General features: G+C 36.5%; 1 protein-coding gene across 33 annotated transcripts in view; it reads right to left on the bottom strand.

Annotated features, from left to right (window-relative positions):
* Window positions 1-18,366, bottom strand: part of CLASP2 (cytoplasmic linker associated protein 2) — a 145,970-nt gene that overhangs the window by 50,276 nt on the left and 77,328 nt on the right. For 25 of the 33 annotated variants that reach the window (XM_071429706.1, XM_071429702.1, XM_071429707.1 and 22 more), the window contains 10 exons: window positions 17,417-17,509; window positions 16,620-16,765; window positions 15,061-15,196; window positions 11,868-11,938; window positions 10,102-10,161; window positions 8,924-9,001; window positions 8,195-8,362; window positions 5,503-5,558; window positions 4,197-4,367; window positions 890-913 (listed from right to left, as the gene is read on the bottom strand). In XM_071429706.1, coding sequence (XP_071285807.1) covers window positions 890-913; window positions 4,197-4,367; window positions 5,503-5,558; window positions 8,195-8,362; window positions 8,924-9,001; window positions 10,102-10,161; window positions 11,868-11,938; window positions 15,061-15,196; window positions 16,620-16,765; window positions 17,417-17,509 — 1,003 coding nt within the window. The remainder of the gene's footprint in view (window positions 1-889; window positions 914-4,196; window positions 4,368-5,502; window positions 5,559-8,194; window positions 8,363-8,923; window positions 9,002-10,101; window positions 10,162-11,867; window positions 11,939-15,060; window positions 15,197-16,619; window positions 16,766-17,416; window positions 17,510-18,366) is intronic. The other 8 variants (XM_071429705.1, XM_071429732.1, XM_071429708.1 and 5 more) reach the window with 1 other exon arrangement.

The following is an 18,366-nucleotide window of genomic DNA, read 5'->3' as shown; positions in this document are numbered from 1 at the left end:
TCTGGTTTAGAGATCTACTTTCATACTCTTTTAATTTCTGTGAGATACAATTGCTTCCAATAAGCTACTAATTCTTCCAAACATGCACAGTTAATAAATACATCACACAAAATATTAAGCAAGCAGCAAACTTATTAAGGGCTTGTTAAGTCCTCCCAAGCAATAAATTAGAACTACAATCACCAAGCAGCAGGCTGGGGCTGTCACTTTATTATATGAGAAGCATTATTTGCACACACCTGAAACAGACAATTGCTATGAGAAGCTTGATGCTCAACTGTTTTGCAGTCCGTCTACGTGTTTGTAACAGAGTGAATTAAGAAAAAGCAAGTGCTAAAACTTAGGTGGGATACTTGATAAGCTATTTTAATAGGTAGGTCTTCTTCACAAATGATTCTTTAATAGAATTACATTTTACTACAGAATTTACAGGCACTTAAAACTATGTAGGAAGGCTAGATTTTGACAGAGGAGACTTTTTTGGTTTTTGCTTTATTTCATACTTAAGTGGACAAGCATGTTCTGCTCTCCCACTGCTGTTCTGCTAAGTCAAAAAAATTGACTTCACATGTAAAACTATGGAATCAGCTGGAATTAGATTAATTTCAAAAGCATGTATTTAACTAGTTAAAATCAGCATGTAACCATTAAAAAACTGCTCTGTAATTAACAGAGCTTCTTTTAAAAAAGAGGGGTAATGTCACAGATCAAACATTCACAAAATTGACAGCAATAACACATAAGACATCAAGATTACACAGGAGTTAATGGAAACAGCATAGTAATTTGTTAATGACCAGACAATTATATTAAACATCAATACTTTTACATAAAAGACACTTTATTAGATATTTAATAGAATTAGAGGACAGACTAAATAATTTCTTACCATCCATCTTGTCAGAAGTATCCTCTTTGTTGAAAAAGCAGGCAAAGAAACATGGAAAACTTAGTGTGTTAGAATAAAGGTGTTCACAGCAGAGTCATAAAACATTAATTGAGGAAAATACATTAATATTAAATACAGCAGACATGTTTATCTAATTAATGCATGTATAAGCTACCTTAAGCAAAGATGGTTTTGCCCAGTGTAAGGTACAAAATTACAAAATAGAGTACAAGTACCCTGCACAGTGATATTGATTCTGTATTTCCCAAATTTGAGAAAACCCTTACACTAAAACATTTAGAAATGGTTTCATTCTTGGTGTAAACAGTTACTGAAGCATTGGTACATATTTATATCATTACAGAACCACATATTTATATTTCTTATGAAATTTGCTTCTGAGCATGAAGCCCCACCTGGGGTAAGGGACAGGATGGGAAAAAACTGCACAATTAAGACAGAGGACAAATGAAAGAAAGTTTCACTCTGTTTTAAAAGTATTAAATATTTACCAGTTCAGCTGGAAGGTAGGGCATAAATATTCTGACAGTAACAATCAAAATTAAAATATTTAGCACAAGACATGTATAATTACAGCTCAGGTCTCCTCAACAAGGACATTAATACTTAAGGATGTCAAAGATAGTCAACATTTAAAATAACTGGAGAGTATCCTCCTGCTTCTAGCATAGTCTTTTAATCAATCATAAATAAGCAAGAGTTCTTGTATTAATAATGAAAAAGGAAGAGATGGGTGAACACAACTATGGATTACTAGGCTTATAAGCTTCTGGCCTTCTGAGACTTTAAATTTGGTAGCTGTGTAAGCAAAAGGTGGATGTTTCTCTGCAAGCCAGGCTGGAAATAAATTCAAGCTCTAGGACACAATGTCATTTATTTTGGTATTGACAGCAACACCTAAAGGAAGTGGAAAGCATTACAGAAATAAAGTAACACTGCCTGGGCCTTTTCAGATCATGGTCAGCATTGGCTTGATAGTTCTGTCATTTAACTTTCCATATCTGGGCTACTATAAATAAATCCCTTAAAATGGACAGAAGAAAGAACTTTACAAATTAGCCCATTATCTGAAACATGGCACTTGCTTGGATTTGCACTCCATTAATTTAAAGGTTACCTTTTGAAAACTAAGAGTAAACAATATTTTGAAGCTAATCCACAACAAACAACAGTCACACTGTCTACATCGTATGTATCCTTCAAATTACCTTACCACAGTCAAAAAACTGTCAGGAGATTGAGCCAAGATCAGTCAAGCAGTACAGCTTTTATGTGACTGCAAACAAACCTTGGTCTCCTTGACTACCACTGCCCTTTCACTGTCTGCACTAGGATTTAACTTTCACTGTACTTTGCCAGTATTACATTATTTTGCCATTTCAAATGACATCACACTGTTCTCCACAAGTGATTGCATTTGCTAGCAAGGTAGAGCTTTCCAGCAACTCAAATCCTTCAAATGAAGAGGACCTGGATTTATTGCTTACTATTCCTCTCCCCCAATTCTCACTCATCCAATCATTAAATTACAAAGAGAATAAGCTATTTCTTTTACTTTCCTGCTAAATCCACCACTGTTTACTTCACTGGAAACCTCTGTGCCCTTCTCAACCCTTGCTTACAAAATTCCTGGCATGAATCAGATATTGCTTTAAAAGTTGTAAAAGCAAACGAATAGTCCAATCAAGAGATAATTTTCTGTGAAAGTCTTAAGACAATATAGTCCCTTCATTTGAGCAGCACAAAGAAGACATTACCAGAGCAGGATCTCTCTCTTTGTTTTCCATTTGACTTTTCTTTTCCCTCTGTCATCATGCTCTGCATCACTTTTACTTTGAATGCCAGCTTTGTCTGAGGTTCAAAATATGTTTTATTGCACATCAAAACACTCCACAGGCAATACTCTGATCTTGGAAAATAATCATTACGCATATTTCAGGCTTTTAGGCACTAAGTGAGGAGGAACTGATAGTTCCAGAATTATAAAATGGTTTGAGCTGGAAGGGACCTTAAAGACCACCAAGTTCCAACCCCCTTACTGTGGACAGGAATACCTTGCACTGGAGTGGTTGCTCCAAGCCTAGTGTTGAAGACTGTCAGGGATGGGGCATCCATCATTTCCCTGAGGAACCACCAGTGTATCCCCTCCACCAAGCAGCCTCATGTCGGTGTCCACCTGCGACCCAGGAGGTTCTGCTGCCCCCTTTCTGGGCACCAGAGGGAGCCCACATCCAAAACTGCTATTGCAAGTACCAAGTATTCCTTTTAGTTCAGGATTGCTCACTCTTTAAATAAACACTAAAATCAATGCCGTTTCACAGCACTTCAAGCGGACCTTGATGACAAAAAGAATCAACTAATTTTAGGTAGCTTTTTATTTAAGTTCTGATCTTAAAAAGCACAACTAAAACCTTTGCAAACCACAGCCTACATGTATGTTAACACCTGCCCAAACACAATGCAAATCAGAACTATACAGTTTCTTTGCCTCTTGTGATCACCTATGGCCATACTAACATGTCTTTCCTTAGTGGTCTAGGGGGCACAGAAGCTAAGAAAAAAACAGTTTTGTGAACACTGAACTTCTCTTTCCCTACTGTTATCCCTATAGCACCAATAAGCTAAAAAAATTTAGAACAAAAATATGTTCATAGTCCTTTACCATTGCCACTTAGTGGATGTTCTAGCATCTACACCACCCCCATTACAATTATCAAATACTTTTCTGCACTGTTACCACTTGTAGCACTTCCTATGTCTAATAGCAAATACCAATGGAGACTGTCAGCTAGGTAAAGCATACACATAGTTCCATCAATGCCCTTAGGAAGAAATTATGAACTCAATGTAGTAAGTTATTGTGTAAAACACTTCTCTATTTCATGAAGAAGCTATCTCTTTAGCACTCCTTAGAATACCTGAAGACCTGAGAAAAATGGAAAAACAAGGGCTCTCACACTCATTTCCTTGTTACTTTTATGAACAAAAAAAGGCACGATCACCATGTGCTGTTAAGTAAAGGTACCACTCCTTCCAACACCTAATTCTAGATGAAGACATTCAGAGAGCATAGTATGGACACACTCTTTGCATTGGCATTCTTCCAGCACAATAAAGCACGTAGGAAAGTTTGTGACTTACATCAGAACACCTGCTCTTTTGCCACACTCCAGTGCTACTAACAACCATGACTGCTTTTCAAACACAGGAGTATTGCACTGTAACTTTTTGATCAAGAAAATCCCAAAGACCTCTGAGAGCAGCACAGCAGAGGTGCTCCCCTTACCTAGGGAGGCGTAGGAGCCCGGGGGCAGCCCGGCTGCTGAGAGGCGCCCGGCTCCAGCTGTCTGCCCAGCAGCATGGCGCGCCTTGGCGCCCGCCGCAGCGTTCACGTCGATGTCACTGCGAGACCTCTGCAGGGTGCCCGGGCTTGGGACGCCCTTGCTGCTGCCTGGAACTACCAGAAAAGGGGGGGAAAAAAAAACCAAACAAGGAGTTGATATTGAATAAAATGAATGACAATTAAGAGGGTAACATCATCTACTACCGCACTGTGCTTTTATGAAAGCATGAAAAACTCTGTAAAAAAGGTTAAACTAGTATTAAACCAAAAGTTACTGAGATTAAAAAGCAAACTAGACCTGGTCTTGCCATGAATTGCATATAGAAACAGTTTGTGTGTTGGTAGTATTTATCTTTATTCAGCATGAAATTTTAGCATTATTTAATGCAAGCTGTCTGCTCCCACCCTAGCATAAATGACATAATTCTTAACCTTCGTGTGATTTATTACGTTATGGAATGATTCACAAATGTAACAATTCACATCCTTCCTTGAGACACTGAAAGAAGAAAAATATTCCCACACTTCAGCTAAGGTAAGCTGAATGCATATTCTGAAATGTTTTAAAGAGTATAATCTTTAGTATTTTCGTATTCACTTCCTATTATTTACTGAATTTTAACTATTCACTTAATTTAACCACTGTTTTAGGTCTTCTAAACTTGACTCCCCTTATCAGTTTCATTCCATTCATTTCATTACATGCCATTTGCAAAAAGCTGCTCAATGATTTACTCTTAAAGAGTTACTAAGACATTATGGGAAAAGACACTGAAGTTATTAAATTCCAAAAACTAAACACATAATTAAACTCTTTGAATTACAAATATGCCATTTGGCTGCTGTTCTTTATTTATTTATTTAGAAAGAGCAAGAGCAATATGGGAACAGATGAAAGAGACAGTGAGTCTTTAATTTCTAATTGCCATAAGCCTAACCATGAACAGACCAAAGAATAGTATTTTGTTTCTTTGAGAATGACTGTTCCATGACAAAACTCCAGGACAGAGATCAATGAATTCAAAATTCATAGTAAGTTATGTCTTATAATTGAAACAACTGAAACTACATAAAATGTGAAGTAAGTGTGAGGCAATCTGAGCTCCAGGTACAGTTTGTAGTGACACCATACCATATTTATCTTGGAAACAGGGTAAATGCTGATAGTCAATTTTTAAGCTGCATTATAGAACTTTTAATTCAAAGAACATGAAGAACTATGCAGTGCACAAAATTACCACCACCTTACCTCTGCCTGCAAGACTTGCTGGGCTGGCTGCAGACCATTTAGATGACAGAGGCCGACTGAAAAAAGTCAATAAATCCAGTAAGTCTCATGTATCAGATGCAAGAGTAAAAAATAAGAGAGAGAAAAACAAAAATATTTCTGTTCTGTTCTCCCCTTCAACTTTCTCAGCGTATTTTTTAGATAAATACTTGAAACAGAAAATGATAAGAAAATCAGAATTATCTTTTCCCTTATATTTTATAAAACTACATCCTTATCACAAAGCACTAATCCTCCAGCTACTGACAGGTACACTTTGCTAACAAAGTTCAGGCATTCCAGACTAGGTCAGAGAAACATTTAAGGTGGTCAGTACAAGGTTTTAACCACAGGGCTGATATTACACATCAGCCATCAAATAAGAACAGTGGGAGCTACCCAAAAAGCTTTATTTGTGAAAGACATGTGAAGTGGTGTCTGCAGTAACAAGAAAAACTGGTGTCCAACTCATAAGCCTCCTCCAGTCCCAGGTGTCTCAAGAATCAAGTTATAAATTAAAAAAGGAAATGCTGATGCTTCCAAGCAGCTAGACTCCATTTCTCCTGTTGGAATGTAGAGGCTCCCATAACTTATAAAAGGAGAAAAATCCCATGTATTTTCCTCCATGTTTTGTCTTCATTTTGTTCCCACTGCAAAAACAAGTAGTCACTGAAGCACAATCTTCCAGTCTAGCCAAGTTTAATTGTGAGCCCATCCTTTGGCCTGTTTGGAAGGGTAAAATGCAGCTGGAGAGACCAGGGAAATGAAAAGGACTCGTAGAAGAAAACATAATAGCATATTCATTGGATAATATTCATTGATTAAATATCTGATGGGGAAAGTTTGTATTTGATGAAATAGTTGAGTATTTCATCAGCAGTCAAATTTCAAGCTGAGTCAGTGTCTCAGCTTTAGTAAAAATAATTCCTTTAATTTTAAACCTAGAAGAGATTAATTTTAAACCAAAGAGACGCCTCATTCTGTGGATTTATCCCAGTTATTAACTCAGGTGCTCAGCAGTAATATAAAGGTCAGCACCATAACCTAAATCCTCACAGAAGAATATGTGTTTGCAGCTTGCTCTGAATAAACCTGCTTTTCTGACATGACTAACTAGTGTTTTGAAGGTACTTTGCCTCAAGTAAGGTAAGGAGGCTGAAGTAGAGCTCCTGACCTTACAACTTGCTCCAAACAGAAGTCCCAGGCAACTGCCACAATCTATTGCAATTGACATTTTATGTAAACAGTTTCATACAGGTAGGCAGAAGTCACTACATTTCTCTCTCATTCCTCCATCTTCTCTAAAACAATTCTGGATTAATGACCTGTATGCAATGTAAGTTCAGAAGGTCAAAAATCACAGAGTATCTGAATTCTAGGAAATCATACCCATATTTCCTAATTTAGCCTATAAAGGGGGAATTCAGCATTCACTACACTAAAAGCCAGAAATAAAATTTTGGGTAACAAACATCCATCTGAATGCAAAGTTTGTAATAAATCAATTACAATGTCATTAAATTCCAATATCATCACCTCTTCTGTTAATTTCTTATTTTACCCCTCACTTCCTGTACTGTAACACTTACACATCTTGCAACATGGGAAGCAACATTTGAAGATTTAAGGGTATTTTAAGATTCTAATTTCCCTGCAATTTAGTTTTTAACAATATATTACCAGTAACTCATTAACAGCACTTTTATTTTCAGATGGGGAACATAGATTAATTTAAACAAGAATATTTAATCTTTGAATAAACATTTGTGGAAAATGAAGTGCTGGCAATTGCTTGCATCACAGACAATTATTTTTTAAACAATTTTTTATAATTACAAGTATCATAGGAAAGATAAGGTAAACCTCTGGTATTTAAGGCATTAGCCAGAAAAAAAAAAAAATATTCCAATATGTGAGAAGCCGTCTTTGCCTTCAAGTAACAAGTGAGCAGACAAGCTCTCTGGTTTTGATAATGATGATTTGAAATATTTAAAGGTTGAAATACTTTGAGGAAGCTTTCCAGCATTTAAAGGTAAAAATCACCACATACTACTTCTACTACTACTTCACATTTTTGCTAAAAAGCCAGTAGATTTCTTTTACTATTGGTACCTAAGAAAACTTTAATTTATTCAGCTCAAGATTGTCTATGCATTTTAATACATCACTGACTGCAGCACAGACCACCCTGTAGTAAGTGGCAGAGCTATGAAATACTGCTAATACATATTCAGTACTGTGAAGACAGGGAAAAAAACCCAAACCAATCTCCAACAAATCTCATTGTTGATGTTCTTTTCATGCTTGCCAGTGAAAAGAGATGATAAAGGAATTACACCATTATAGCTTTCCTAGACCTATTCAGCACATCATAATGCTGGACATCAATATAAACCTTGAAGATATTTTGGTGTTTAAAGCAGCTGTTAAGGAATGAATGTATGAATACAGCATCCTAATGTCCAGTTAAAGACTGTCTGTACTTTGCACTTTGCTGGGGTAACACTGTCACATGACAAAACACCAGAAAAGAAATTTTTATTAAAAAAATTAGAAGTCACAAAATAAAACTGCAGCTTTTCTGTACTCAACAGGAATCTGGATAATTTGCTGCATTTGTTTCTCAAAACAAAAGTTTTGTTTCTTGGCTCAGAAACAGTGAAGTAACCCTTACTTGAGGCTCTCCTGTGAGCTGGAGGATGACCTGTCTGACTGAGGGAGAGATGCTATACTGCCAGAATTCTTCAAGTAGGTCTGAAGGCTTCTTTGATAGGGTGGCTCCAGAGAATTGTACAGAGTCTCAGCTTCACTAGGAAAGTGATTTCTAAGACCCAGATAAGCCCTGCAAAAAAAGAATAACCACATGTAAATGCTCGGTGTTTTCTTTAAAGGGTGGAGTCAGGAAGTAAAGATTACAGAATGAACCACGGATGGGAGTGAAAGGAACTGAGAGTATGTAAAGCACACAGCAATGCTCATCAAGTCAGCTGCATGGACTGAATTAATCTTTTCAAAATAACTTAAGTCTATCCTCTGAATGTCTCACATTCACTCACCAGTTGTGTGGGGAAGCAAAAGGAATTGTTTTCTGGCCTTCTCAAAGTGCTGCAGTTGTTTAAAGACTTAATTAATGGGAGCAGAATGATTATGCAGCAGTATCAACCTTTCTAACTCTTCTTTCAGTGGAATCATCAAATGCTGCACAACTTCATTGACTGACTTAGCTTTGAGAATGTCTTTTGCAAAAGAAACTGGGTAGCAATTCAGGACAAAAAAACATCAATTTTCAAACAAAGTTGTTTGTAACTTCTTCAGCCATGGATAGCAGCTCACCTAGGATTAGAGCCTTCTATCACTCATTTAGCACATGCAATTTTTCAGAGCAAAATTAATCAAAACTCACTTTCTTGCCTCCACTCTTGCTTCTGCATCAGCATCATGAATACCCTTCTTGATTGTTTCAACCAAGACAGCTGCATGCCTAGAAGAAAGACATTCTTCATGCTATTTTGCTACTCCAAATTCTAAGCAGTAGCTTCACACTTTAATTAACATTTCACCAAGTAAAAAACAGCTGCAATCCTAGTTCTTTCCAAAATATGCAGTAAACAAACACTTAAGCACACTGATGACATAACTGTACCTTCTGTAAAGGTTTAGGTCAGCTTACTCCTTCAATCTAAAAGGATTTTAATCTACTTCTGACATTCACCCACCTATCACACTTAAAAAGTTATTTAAAAATACCTTTTATAAGACATCTGCCATCCTGAAATGGAAAACCTATTTCCACTGTTATATCAATAGTAGGAAAAGGGGAAAAATTAAGACTGTAAGTTTTCTTTCAGCTCTGCAAGCTTTTGGCATATGAGTTCTAAACCTGAATACAAGTTCAGAACACAAACTTGTGAAGATAAACAAGTTTTAATTCAAGGTAAGTTTTGGGTGGGAGGATTGTTATTTGGGGGTTGGGGGAGAGGTAGTGGTTTTATGGGTTTTTTTAGACACTTTGGCATAAATTATTTCCCTATTACTCCCCTTCTCAGGAGCACCCTGGGGAAGCAGCAATGTGACTGGAAGGAGCTGGATGAATTCTTCAGAGCCAGTTCTGGATGCCTTTTATTCTCTTTGCTCCTACCCTGTGTTTACAGTGACCAACCTGCAGAACTGATGAACGTACAGTTTTCCTATCTATCTGGAGAAGCCACAATGTGCCCTCACTCATTAGCACAAGAAGTCCTCCAGCCTAAGCCCACTTGCCCTCTTTCACAGCAAACACAGACCTCCCCCTGCCAGGAGAAAAGACAGTTGCTTACCTGTATATGCATTGCTCACATGCAGGATAGGAGAGGCAGAGGGTAAGGAGAGGAGGCCACAGGAAGCCAAGGCTGGAACATACAGCTCTCCTTCCCCCTGGCACCTGAATTAGCTGCATGACCTGCTGTGCTAGAAAGGCTGTCTATGCCAGAAAGGCTGGCCAACACTGAACAACATAATCCAATTAAAGGATTCAACGACAATATTTCTGTCTTAAATTACATTAGCAGTTTATTTTAGGGGAAAAAGCATACTAGCCCATACCTTTCCAGTGAATGTGTTTGCCACTCTTGTAATAACAGGTCTAAAAATTCAAAGGAGCGCCTAAAAACACAGAACCAAAGTCATAATTAAATACTCATTTCTCTAATGTGCTTGTGGAATAAACACTAACTTTACTCTCCCGCCCTGGGGGAAATAAATAAAATAAAATACCTTTATCTGTCAAATAAGGGCATTGGTCACCTTATTGGAAAGCTAAAATATTCTCTATATTAAGCAAACATGCAGGCTAACTAATTTTAAACTTCAAAATAACAGACATGGTTCAATTAACAATGTGCTGTTCAAGTCATGTTATTACACATACCCCATGCTAACTGTATTAGTCCCAAAGTAACAGATATAAATTAATGAGGTTGAAAAATTTGTACCGAGTATAAAATCCTAACATAAAAATTAAAAACATTAAAAATCAATTAAAATATTAATAATCATTATGAATATAAAAATTTAATTTAAAATATTAATAATAAATATAATTATAATGTCTTTATCTATAATACAAATATAAGCTATTATATTACTATATAATTATATATTGTATATTATATAATATGTAATTTTAATTTTAAAATTTTGATAATAATTATAAAATATTAACACTAACATAAAAATATTAAAGACACAATATAGGATTTCTGTGGCGGTATACTTCTGTCCCAAACACTATTCCCATCCTTCCATCTGTCACTACTGAGTCTGTAGCATAAAGGAAAACATGAGACCATTAGCAGAGGGCTCTGCATATAGAAAGCACTGCAAAAGATTTTCTGGCACTGTACTAATGAAGATATCTAACTGTATTCATTATTAATTTGGGAATCTTGACAATTTAGCAAACTGCCAGTAGCAAAAGGGCATACTTTTAAAAATTATGTCTGAAGCTAGATCCTGATGAAAAATAAAACTGACACAGATTAGGGAGGTGTAGAAAATTTTCAAACATGTAGTGAACCTGACAGCCTGAAACTCTCTTTTTTCTGGTTATTCAGCATTTTTGACCTATTCTGGAGGGACAAATTTGGTTTTTATTCCGCTCAAATCCTTTGGACATCGGCAAGGCATGTCAAGAAACCCTGCAATGCTTTTCACTATTACAACCAATCTAGTGGTTTGCTGTCTTTCCAATGGAGACAACGCCTTCAGTGATGCTCACTAGATTGTGAACTGCAGTACCACAGCCACCTACAGTCTAATATTCCTCAGTAAAAGCACAGCATGTGGAGGCACTGCAGCCCTGTGAACTGTTAAGCGGTCAAACCAGAAGCTGTGGCAGGTCAGTACAATCTGGGTTGAGGTAACACTTGCTCTGGATGCAAAAGCTGCTTAGACTCAAAGAAAGTAATTCAGATGCCCAAGTTGTTTCCTGCATACACACAGTGACATCGCTTTCAGGACTACTGTCGGTCCAGAAACAGCATTAACTGCTTTTGTGTGATTTGGTGCAGAAAATGACACTGTCAAAAAAAAAAATCATTGTGTTCAAGCATCATGTTCTCAGAGAAAGCAACATGCTGGAGATGTAGCTGAGTTGCTGAACACCACAACACATGGATGCTCTGTGTCCTAAGGTAGCTGCCACTGTCTCAAGGCTGAAATTAAATTTTGCAGTTAGCAGTTCGCTGGCTAACAGTTTTGTGTGTTCAGCATTTATGGCCACAAATCTTCTAATTTGTTAATTTTCAACATATGATAATCATATTTTAAAAAGCAACAGCTTTGGTAATTTTCATTTATAATGTACTCACCTTCTAACTGCAACTGATTTTGAGGTACAGTTGCTTGTTATTAAAGGTATGAGTCGTGGCACATGAGTATGCTGCCAAAAAAGGACACAGTAGTTAATGAGAAAAGCATTTTCCTGAATCCTGAATGTGTACTGTACTTATTAATTCAAACAGAATTAACACCATAATAAAAACTGCAATCATTTAAACTGCTTACCAAAACTAAATCATAGAATACTATTAAATGAAAGACTGCTGTTAGCATGTCAATTGAAAGAAAGCTATTTTCTTCCAAAAGGTCAAGCAGAAACCACTTCCAGTGCCATCAACAATAACATCATGATATGCAATACTTTGCTGTCAAAAGTAATATAAGAAGTTCAAAAGTAGCTGTCTCCTCAGAGGAGTTGAAAGCTGATGCTATTTTAGTTTTGCCATAGGAAAAAAAAGAAGTAATAGACATAGCTGTCTTAAAAGTCAGGGTTATAGAGCAAAAAGTGAATCAATGAATATGAAAATATAAGCATTCTTACAAGGATCAGTATGATTAGTACCACAAGGATCAAATATCCTTTAATGCAAAATATGTCAATAAAGTAATAAAAGCACTGACATATAAGCAAGCCTATATAGATAATCTATATGGAAACACCTGATGGGAGAAGAAAACTATTAAACTATGCATAAGATAAACTACATTCAACCCAAATGCATTACAGAATTCAGAATTAAAGCTGCCTTACTTCAGCTTTTCTTAACTAATTGTAGACACAAAGCATTACCATCTTAATTTCAAGTAAGAGTAATGTGGTTCAACAAATCTATTTTCAGTTAATTTCTTTAGTCCTTTCTTGATTAAATACCTACAGTAAACAGTCCCCAATACAGTGTGAAAGAGTAGGCTAATTTAAAAAAATCCAAGATCTTCAGAAGTACAGTATTGAAGAATTTAAACTCTCTCATGTATCACAGCTGCAGGATATAAACACACAAATCACAAAAAAATCAGAGATAATCATCGTTCACAGAGCACTGCCAATTTTAGGATTAGGAAGGAATTAATCAAAAATTCTGGAAGAGCCTAACAGTTATGTTTGTTTGTCCTGATATACTTTAAAAACAGTTTTAGGGGGTTTGTTTGTGTTTTGTATAGATTGAAAAGAAGCATATGACTTCCAGAAAGGGAAAAGGAACAAATCAGGGGTAAAAATAGTTTTTTACAGATGGAGAAACCTGTAAATTCAAGTTGTTTGGAGCTATCGATGTTGTAATTTCTAGAAAGTATTTTGCAAAGGAATCAAAGCCTCAGGCTTGCTTTAATTCTGTTTGTAACATGAGATACTTCATCTTCTGCTCCTTTGAGGATGTAATGATATGTGCTTCCTTGCAAACTACCTTGAAGATCAGTTGACAAACCTGAATCCCACCTCCTTCTGAGAAAGATTTCTGCCACCATGCCATCTCTCCATGATTCCCTCCCTGGCCCCCCACGTTTATTTTAATTGCCTTCCTGATGTACTAAGAGTCAAGAAAGAGAAATCGGACTACACTGTAAGAACTTCCTGGAGAAGAAACATGAAATCCAATGAAGGCACAAAGAAGAGATGAACCTCCTCAAGATCACTGGTATTATACAGCCTCCCTGTTTCTATGCAGACTCACTCTACAGCAATTACAAAGGAAAGCACCAGAATCTGAACTGGCTGTCACTGGATGCTGGTGGGAATTTTTGAGTAAAACACTGACTCCAAAAACTGCAGTAGCTAGGGTTCTAAATATTCAATTGATCAAAGACCCCCTGAGCAATACTCATTTCGTCCAAAGGACAGAAGCCCAAACAGGCATGGGGGCTGCACTTCTTTTTGATATTTAATTCTGAAATCTGAATTTTCTGCTAAAAAACCTCACATATTATTTGGTTGAGTATTTGAACACTGTGGATAAGATTTTCTTGTTTTTATGCTTCAAATCCACTATGTTAAGTCACAGCTTAGAAGAACAGAAATTTAAACAAAATCAGGGCAACTATAGCTGTGTAAGCTTGTCTTCAAATGAACTAAACCAATAAAGTCAATTTAATGTAATTGGTGAATGTTTATAATTTCTTACATGCCTGAGCTTGTCTTACACTACTGCAAATAGTATTGTTCTCTTGCAACTTTAATTATCCTGTGTAAGGTGTATTCCTTCCCTCTCAAGTCTGTGCCAACTCACAGTGGAGTGTAAGAGTCTGGGGAAAAAAATACCAAGGGATTTTGGTATTTGGTATTTATTGGTCTTAGCCCAAGTGCTGATGCAAAGGTCATGCATGCAGAGGTCTCAGAGCACATTCTCAGAGGCAAAGAGAGACAAAGCAATATACATTCTGAACCATACTGAAGATGGCCACAAAAGGTGTAAGTTGTGAAACCTCTTAGGTTTTCCTACAATGTACAAAATTAAAACCACCGATGAGATCACAGTAAATTGCAGTAAGTGCCTGGCATTAAGAACGCCACAACTTCTAATGCAGAAACTACAGGCAATCTCCCACTTTATGTGAAACACAAAAGTAGCAGTACAAGTCCCAAACTCTAAATATCTTGCCTGAGACACCAGTCAGTAGATGCTCAAAGAACATTCAGTAGAAAACAGCTAGGACAGAGCACTCCTCTGTTCCATAGGCTATAGCTTTGGGGACTCAGCTTAGAAAGTTCTTGAATTTAAAAATTCAATTCTCTACTGGACTTTTCTTTCATGAACTTGTGCTTTCTGAACTGATCCAGGTATGTGTAGCCTCTTCAACATTTTATCATTAACTCCATGATTCCAAATTTTTTTTGGAGGTAAGTGTATATGTAGAAAGAAATAGCTTTGTTTTGTTGTTTGCACTATTTAAATTCTTACTAGTTTCTTAGCTACTAGCTTAACTTTGTCCAAGAAGGCAGTGAAAAGCAGTTACCCTTTGAAACACACTTGGTCTTTTTTCAATTAACACATTACAAAAAAATTCCAGAAACACAAAAACAGTAGCTGTTGGCACCTATTCTTCCATCTTTACTACAACAATGCTGCCAATTGGTTTCAACAATATGTAGTATTTGTCCACCCATGAGAAACATTACTCCTCTGTTAAAGAATGATTTAAAAACCTATATTTCAGTGTAGCTGTTATCTCTGCCAACAGCCACAACCTGAAAATTCCTAGCAGGCGAAGTGAGACTGGAACACCTACCCGAATGATGAACCTGATGGCTGCACACCCAGAGGTTGCCATCACTTTGGCGCTGTTGGGAACCAGGTTAAAAAGAGTAGGCACAATTGCTTCAGCGCCATGGTCAAACTTGTTTCCCAGAACAGTTGAAAGGTGGCTGTTTAGAGGAAACATAAATTAATTTCTTAGTCTTAAAAAACATTAATAACTTTGCTTCATAATGAAAAAACAAGTACTACAACTGGAAAGCCTAAATTTTCATGTCCAAATAAAGTATCACTGTATTTCTTTTTTTTAACAGACTTTGAGATGTATAAATCTAAAATTTTAAATAAATTATTGAGATTTTTTTTTCCTTTTGAATGCAGGCAAAACTACTGAACTCACCACAATCAGCCAGCCATAAAATTTGACTCCCTTGTCTATTAAAGGTTAGGTTTTCAGTTTTAACAAATATTAAAACACATGTCACACACAGTAATTTAACTGTCCATTGGTGACAACAAATGCTTCTTTCATGCAGAAAGACTACATAAAAAAGGATTTGTAGCCAGCAGCAAATGACACATCAAATATATCAAAGTTTTAGGGATCAAGGAGAATTCCAGGTTGTTAGGCCTGCATGAGAATATTTGCAGAGTACTTTTAAACTGCTCCTGACTTCATGTTAGGAAAGGTTATTACAATTTTCTCAAAGTCTCAATTTCCTTGGAAAGGGCAGTTGTATGCTTCAGCATTTCTCCTCAGTCTGTTCAAACAGGAAACCAGAATAGCAAGGGTTAACTCCATGGTGGTCCTGTTTCAGATGGCCACTGAAAATCAGTGGTTACACTAATGTCTTTCCAGAGGATAAAAAAGTCATGGAAAACATGAAAATGGGAAAGACTGTTCTGGTTTTCCTCTCTGCCCTTGAATTTAAAGGAGTTCACGAGATGCTAATGGTGAAGACTTTATTTCAGTTTAGCCACAGCTTCTAAAATTATCATGGTTATCTGTCTCTCGCCCAGAGAGACAACCCTGGAAGTGTTCAAGGCTAGGCTGGATGGGGCTTTGAGCAACCTGGTCCTGTGCAAGGTGTCCCTGCACTGCCAACGGGGTTGGAACTAGATGATCTTTAAGGCCCCTTCAAACCCAAACCAATTCCATGATTTCCTGAGAGGTATTACCTCAGCAAAATGCTCTATGTTCAAACCACTACAGCATTATCCACATTGTCTTTACAAGCAGTGCCAGTGAAGCGCTGTGCCAATCACCCAAGCATAAGTGATCCTAAGATAAGACCCCAATATCATTCACAGCAGTTTGCATTAACCTGCACTAATGATAGCTTGGCAATGGTGGTAACTGGTTATTCACATACAATTCATTATAGGATTATCAGCTATGTGTATCCCCTCAGAGAACAAATTCCTTTAAGCATTTCTTATCCTCTGTGGTTTCAGATCCTGACTTGACTCTATCAGTCACAGAGCACATCAGCCCAACAAGAGAACCTCTCCTGGGACACTGGTAAAGCACCTCTAAGCCAAGCCCACAGCAGCATCTAGCAAGGTGCCCAAAGGCACAGGAGCTGTACTTACGCTACAGTAATGCAGGCTTCTCTGACCACCTGGGATCTGAGATCCTTGGCTGACAGCTTGAAAGCACCATCCAACAGCCGCAAATGCTGGAAAAACCCATCGTACTGTGCAGCTCCAGCAACGAGCAAGGAACGAACCTTCTTCAGCTAAAAAATCAACACAGTGGGGTTAGGACACTGCCAATATGCATTTCAAAACAAAAGAAAAAGGAACAGCTTCACTATGCAAAAATACATGTTAGCATGTCTTTAAAGCAAAATCTTCAAAATATATGGTGGCAATTAAAAAGAACTGTGAAAAATTTATATTAAGCTTTAGAGGTAAAAAAAATAAATAATCCAGAATACAAATACACAAACACATAATTCCATTCACATACCTGTTTATAAGCATTAAGATGCCATAAACCTGATTAAAAAATATAAATGGTACATAGACACAAAAATTTTAACCCTGTGAGTGGAACTTTTCATAGCTGCACACAAGAGATGTTGTGTGCAGTTAAATGCTAGCAGTTAACCTGTAGAATATGCAACTTTATATAAATGCCAAACTTAAACATCTTTGATGGCTTTTAGAAAAGTTTCCACTGAAATGTCAGCAAAAATGCATTTTAGACTTAAAAAAATACTCAAACTTAGTTGGTATAGAGAAATTCAAAGTGTAAAAATTAAGATGAGAATTTCTTTCATTACATGGAATGCAATGACTTTAGGAAAAAAAAATTTTAGAATATCTGACTGTCTGTGCTTTATGAAATGCACCCACCCAAGCCTAAAATGAGGTAAAAAGTTTACCGCATTAGTTCGCTGATCCCAATCATGTTTGTCATCTGAGAGAATTTCCCTGATTTTGTTCAACGTTTCTTCAAGTTCTCGACTAGAATAAATCTGAAGTATGAAAAATAAATAATAAAAAAAAACCAAACAGGAAGTTCATATTGTTAATATCCCAGGTAATGTGATGAAGAAAAATAGCTTGTGAAGAGTGAAAATACAACTCTAATTCCACAAATCTTACCCCCAAAGTTCCAGAGATCTGTGTAAGAGTTATAAATGGGCATTTTAAGACCAATCTGTAAGGATATCACTAAGTAATGAATATTCATTACTTAGTGATATCTTTAAAAAAAAAGGCTGAAGAAGCAACATTTTCCTTTCAGCATTTTCCTTTCCTTTTAGCTCATCACAAAGATTTTACCCTTCACCTTTATGATAAGATAATCATAGCCACAATTCCATTAACTCCACTTAAAAAAATAAATAATGCAATAGGAGCAGAGGTTTTAGACAATCTGCTGCAATACTACTAAAACTCAGTTTCATTTTCATACTCTGATAATGAAACTCAACCAACATTTCAATTCATTGCAACTCTTTTGGAGCTGGGACTCTCTAAGGAACTAACTGGGCTGTGAGAACACTAAAATGAAAATTTGTCTGAAAAATTAAATTAAAAGGCTTCTACAGCTTCTCTATGTATTGCTACTTTAAGACTAACATTTATTAACTTATACAGTCAGTAAATAAATATAAGGACCTCTAGTCAAAATTCTCACTATACAGTAAGACCACCAATATTGAAGCCTGAACAATCTAATCATGCAACAGTCACTATTTGGTTATAAATGCATTAATGTCTTTATTGAACTGTACATGTATAAGAACAGATTTTTAAAGAAGAAAGGAATAAAAAAACTACTCGTGAAAAAATATTATTTTTCAATTAACTGATTTCCCCCTTCTAT

This window comes from Agelaius tricolor, unplaced genomic scaffold (genome assembly GCF_023055355.1).
Source record: "Agelaius tricolor isolate 1412-34295 unplaced genomic scaffold, bAgeTri1.0.p SCAF_6, whole genome shotgun sequence".
Classification (NCBI taxonomy): Eukaryota; Metazoa; Chordata; class Aves; order Passeriformes; family Icteridae; genus Agelaius; species Agelaius tricolor.
The sequence above is the reverse complement of the archived record's forward strand: the minus strand, read 5'-3'. Positions and strand labels throughout refer to the sequence as shown.